The sequence below is a fragment of the Manacus vitellinus genome, unplaced genomic scaffold (genome assembly GCF_001715985.3).
Source record: "Manacus vitellinus isolate BGI_N305 unplaced genomic scaffold, ASM171598v3 scaffold_28_pilon, whole genome shotgun sequence".
Lineage (NCBI taxonomy): Eukaryota > Metazoa > Chordata > Aves > Passeriformes > Pipridae > Manacus > Manacus vitellinus.
The window spans coordinates 9,983,492-9,988,252 of record NW_021940122.1 but is presented as its reverse complement, the minus strand read 5'-3'; the positions used below and the strand labels follow the sequence as shown (position 1 = coordinate 9,988,252).

Here is a 4,761-nt window from a genome sequence, read left to right as displayed (position 1 = left end):
TTTTTTTTTTCCATAGCTGTGTTGTTGGTTGTTTTTCCTTTTAATGGTTAAGTAAATATATATATATATATATGGGGGACCAATCGAGAGATACAACTGTGAAATCAGAACACGCACGCAGGGGCAAGGGAGTCACAAGTTGCTACATAAAACTGCCACGTCTAATAGGATGTGCATGAGTTAAAGTACATCAATTAGGATGGGTGAGGGGAAAGGGGCAGCCACCCTCTTACAGTCCCAGGACTCAGTGTCACTGCTCAGCCACATCATCTCTCCCCGTGGGGCTCAGAGGGGTCGCAGTGGTGATCGCAGTCTTGAAAACAGTCTCCTGGTGCTTTGCACCTCGTGGCCGTGCCCATTCCCATCAGCCACAGGAAAGCACAGCCACTATCCAGCAAACAGTCTTGCGGTGCTTTGCACCCCGATGGCTGGGACCAGACCCCAGACCCTCCGTAGGCAGGAGTGGCCACTTAGAAAGGGGTCCTGTAACACTTTGTTTGCATCTGAAGGGATGTCGGAGAATGGGAAGCTGCTCTGGCTAATCTGAAAAAGTTCCACGTTGCTCTTCTGTATCGCTAAGCAGTATCTTACACTTAAAGGGGGGTGGGGTGTTGAGGAGGCATCTTGAAAAAAGGCTCTGTTGGGTTTGGAGTTACTTCTTGGCTGCACCTCCTCCTCACGGAAGTAGAAAAGGCAGCACCATCCTGTACATGAAGTCCTGCAATGCTCTGCACTTTTTATTTAATGCAAGTGTTACCCCAAAATAAAGGATGGAGCTGCTGCCACCCTGAATTCATGTCAGTCTTTGTCTTTCTGAGCTCTGTGCAGTGCTGATTCTCTTTTCTTCAGAGCTCAGCTGAAATCACGTACCGATTGTTTCATGTCCGTTAGTGGTGTTTCAGTCCCTCCCCATTTTCTCTCCTCCACTTTCTGTTCCCAGGATGCCACCCTGTACTTTTTGTCTGTCTTCTCTTGTACTCTTACTGCATGGTGGGATCAGGATGTGTCACTTTGCAGCTTCCCCTTCATCAGGATTCGGTTGATTGATTGTTCCTCTTAAGAGAAAGACATGATGATGTCATGTTGACAGCAGAAGTCCATTTAAAGGGGTTTGTCACTTTCCTTCTTCAGGTGGCTAGGATAAAGAAGAGGAATGAGGTGATTGTGAAAGGGGAAAAGAATTTATTACGTCCCCCTGCCTCTGTTAGTCTAGACCCACATGACACTGCTGGCTTGCAAAGTTTGGCAAATCCTTGAAGTAGGAGATGCTATTGAAGGTACAACACTGCACCTCTTTCCTTCCCAGTGTGCCTCCCCACATACATGTGAAAGCCTCGTCTTGGCAAAAGCATCAAGCCCTTGCAAATGTTTTGTATTTTGGCAGGGCTATTGGTTAGTCATAACTGCATTTAGCATGTGTGAAACATGTAAAGTTCTTTCCCCTTTCAGAGGTGAGGAGCCTGGCAAGTGAATAGCCAGTTGCCAAGAATGACCTTCCTGTGGCCAGCCCACAGCTGTTCCCCACGGCAAGGCAAGGCATCCCTGCTCCCAGGTGAGGGCTCAGGCAGTCACTCATCTCAGGGGCAACGCTTCCTCGTGCCCACCACCTCCACCAGCCCCAGGCTGGGCCTGGAGGCGTATGTGTGAGGTGAGAGCAGGCCCACGCACCTGTAGTAATCCTCCTGCGTTGGGAGTGGCACGCCGTGCAGGGGGTGATGGGCGTGAAGCCACTGCTGCTGCTCCAGGGCCAGGCGCTGCAGCTCAGCCGACTGCGCGTGCATGGCCTGCAGCTGGTGTGCTGCTGACATGGGCGCGGAGAGAGAGCCCGGCAGGTCCCTGTAGGGTGCAGCTGCACCCGAAACAGAGAAGAAACAAGTTGATGAAACAGCTCCATCCATGGCCCCACAGCTCAGTCAAGACTCTGCTGCACTCCCATTCCCTGCCCTGCCCACATGGAGGACCTGCCCACCCCCTGATAGAGTGGTCCTGTCCTACACCATGCCGAAGCTCTGTTTGACAGACCCGTTTGGTCCTGTGACCCCTCCTGACGCCCCTGCCTGTCAGAGCTCTGTTGATCTCTCAGGAGGAGACCAGCAGAACCTGTGAGCATCCTTACCAAAAAGCTGGTGGCGAAGCACTTCATTCTCATGAAGAGGGTGAGGCAGGAGAGGGTTGGGGATGGTTCCAGCTGGGTATGGTATCCGGGTGAGGTGTGATCCCGAGGCAAGTGGGTCAATAAGAGGGTGAACAGAGGCTGAGGCTGGGAACAAAAGATAACACAAGATAATTGTCCCATGCTTTGTAAAAGCTAACATGAAGAAAGGTGCAAGGCCTCACAAAACAGACACGGAGAGAAGGCTGGAGTATGTTAGGGATGGAATCACTTCACAGCTAGACAATACAATACCATGTCCTTCTGAGTGTTACTCTTTTTGCTTGCATTGAGTTTCACATGAACCAGTCTGGCAGAGCTCTGTTCCCACACTCCTCAGGGAGAAGTACTGCTCCTTAAAAGTCAATTCTGCAAGGACCTGCTCTGCAATCAGCTCTGCACCCTGTATCATGCTTATCTGCCACCCTGGCAGTCATTCATGTGCGTACTTGGATGCTTCCGTTTACCGGTCTCATCCAGGACAGATGCTCTTTCCAGTGGTCTGGACTCACTGCCAGAGTGCTAGCTAGAGATGCCCAGCTATGGAGAACAGGGGAATGGACATTCATTTGTACCTGGTGCCACCTCTGAGCAGCTGTGGCACTGACTGCTCACAGCACCCGAGCAGGCACAACACTATTTTCTTATTGTACTGTAGCTTGGGCTTTACTTCCCTGAGATTTTCATCCCTTAACTTTTTACTTTGTTTTCCTGTAGGACATGGAAATGGAAGGGACCACCACTCAATTCTGAAGAACAGCAGCCTCCAGTTCCTTCTCCCATCCTATCCCATCCCATCCCATCCCATCCCATCCCATCCCATTACCTGCAGCAAGAGCTATAGCAGCAAACCTGATAACCAACATTTCATTAGTCCTAAGGACACTGTCAAAACTGTTCTAGCAGGGCTTCCATTCCCTCTGCAGAGCCCAATGTGAGGGATGAAGTCCCCAGCAATAGCAGCCTGGCAGCCAGTGGGATGGATCCCAGCACTTATACTGTGTCCTCAGAGATCCAGAATGAAAGGACATGGTGCAAACAATTCTGCTTGCCACTAAACAGTTGGTGGGATGGGAGTGAGGGCAAGGAATAACAACCATGATGTTGGGCTCTTCTGGCTGAAGATCTGTGACCTTAAAGTCTAGTGTCAGCAGCTTTTGGGCTTCCCCAGTGCCAGAGGGAGGGAGCGTAAGGAGGACACATTAGACTAGAGAGCAGGGCTTTGTGCAGGGCACCACCACCACAGGGTCCTTACCTGCGTGTATGGCATCCTGCTGGTGGAGATGGAGGTGGGAGTGGATGTGGGAATGCTGATGATGATGAGGTGTCACATTGAGCATCTGCAGCCGGGCCAGAGGGTCATTGCTGAGAGCAGCCACTCGCTCGGCGTGCTGGCGTTCAGCCGCCAAGCGCTCAGCATAGGACATGTCGGGACGAAGAGTGGGGCCAGCTGCCAGCGCCAGCCTCTCCCGCTCCAAGTGGCCCAGCCCTGGGTGGAAGGGAAAAGCGGGATGAAGGCCAGGGGCTGTTTGCAGACTCAGCCCGCCATGGCGTGGGAACGGATCCATGGCAGCAGCCGGCACAGCATGGAGCTGCTCCAACTCAGCTGGTTTGACTTCAAAGCCGGGCTTGAGACGTTCACGCAGGTCCCGGTCCCTCAGGTCTCGTTCGCGGGCTTCCCGTTCCCTCAGCTCCCGCTCCCGCGTCGCTGGATCGCTGCTGTAGATGGCTGGCACGTTGTACCCCAGCAAGCCTGGGTCGACTGCCCCCAGCGGCACGTAGAAGGGGTGGTTGCGGTTGCTGGGGGACATGACATGGGGCCGTGCGTATTCACTCAAGGTGCGCAGAGCTGGGGTGTCAGGGCCCAGGTATGGGGGAACAGTGGCTACAGCACTGCCCTGCTCGAAGGAGGGGCGGTGGGGAACTGGCCCAAGGGACGAGCACTCGACTGGACGGCCCTCCTGGGCCATCTTCTGCAAAAGAGCAAAGAGACCAGCTTCAGGGTCCCAGCAGGGAGTGGCCGAGGGGGCCCTAGAGCCATCCATCCTGGCTGTGCTGCAGCTGTGAGACCCCCAGACCTACCACACTCCTCTCCAGCTCTCGTTCCTTCTCCCGCTCTCGCTCCTTCTCCCGCTCCCGTTCCCGTTCCCGCTCCTTCTCTTCACGCGCCTTCTGCTCAGCCTCTCGCCGCACTTTCTCCACCAAGTCTGCCCTTTTCTTGGCCAGCTTGGAGCCATCAAGGGGCACGAAGTACAGGTCAGTGCGGGAGCAGGAGTTGAAGCCGCGGTCCAGGTGTTTGTTGAATCTGGGGGTGAGACGTGAAGCCTGTCAGTGCTGAAGGGGCTGGAGAGAAGGGATGGGGACAGGGATAGGTACTGTGGGGAAGACACTGAGAGAAAGCGAAAAGTATCATGGAAAAGCCAAAAAGGGAGCAGCTGCACCTCAGGCTTGTGGTGATTTCCTCTTCCCTGCCCCTTATATCACACCCCAGCCTACAGAGAACCCCCCACAGCTGCCCCTCACCTGGCTGACTGGCTGGCATGGCTTGGCACATCCACCACCTTGGGGGGCGGCGAGGGGCTGCGAGCAGGAGGCACGGGGCTCTCAGG

At 54.1% G+C, this 4,761-nt stretch overlaps 1 protein-coding gene across 1 annotated transcript in view; it reads right to left on the bottom strand.

The window, feature by feature from the left end:
• Positions 1 to 4,761, bottom strand: part of ATN1 (atrophin 1) — a 9,271-nt gene continuing 4,510 nt past the window's right edge. Inside the window, exons 5-10 of the mRNA XM_029960644.1 lie at positions 4,676 to 4,755; positions 4,235 to 4,457; positions 3,408 to 4,125; positions 2,117 to 2,260; positions 1,669 to 1,849; positions 1 to 1,135 (exon numbers count right to left, since the gene is read on the bottom strand). Coding sequence (XP_029816504.1) covers positions 1,102 to 1,135; positions 1,669 to 1,849; positions 2,117 to 2,260; positions 3,408 to 4,125; positions 4,235 to 4,457; positions 4,676 to 4,755 — 1,380 coding nt within the window. The 3' untranslated portion in view covers positions 1 to 1,101. The remainder of the gene's footprint in view (positions 1,136 to 1,668; positions 1,850 to 2,116; positions 2,261 to 3,407; positions 4,126 to 4,234; positions 4,458 to 4,675; positions 4,756 to 4,761) is intronic.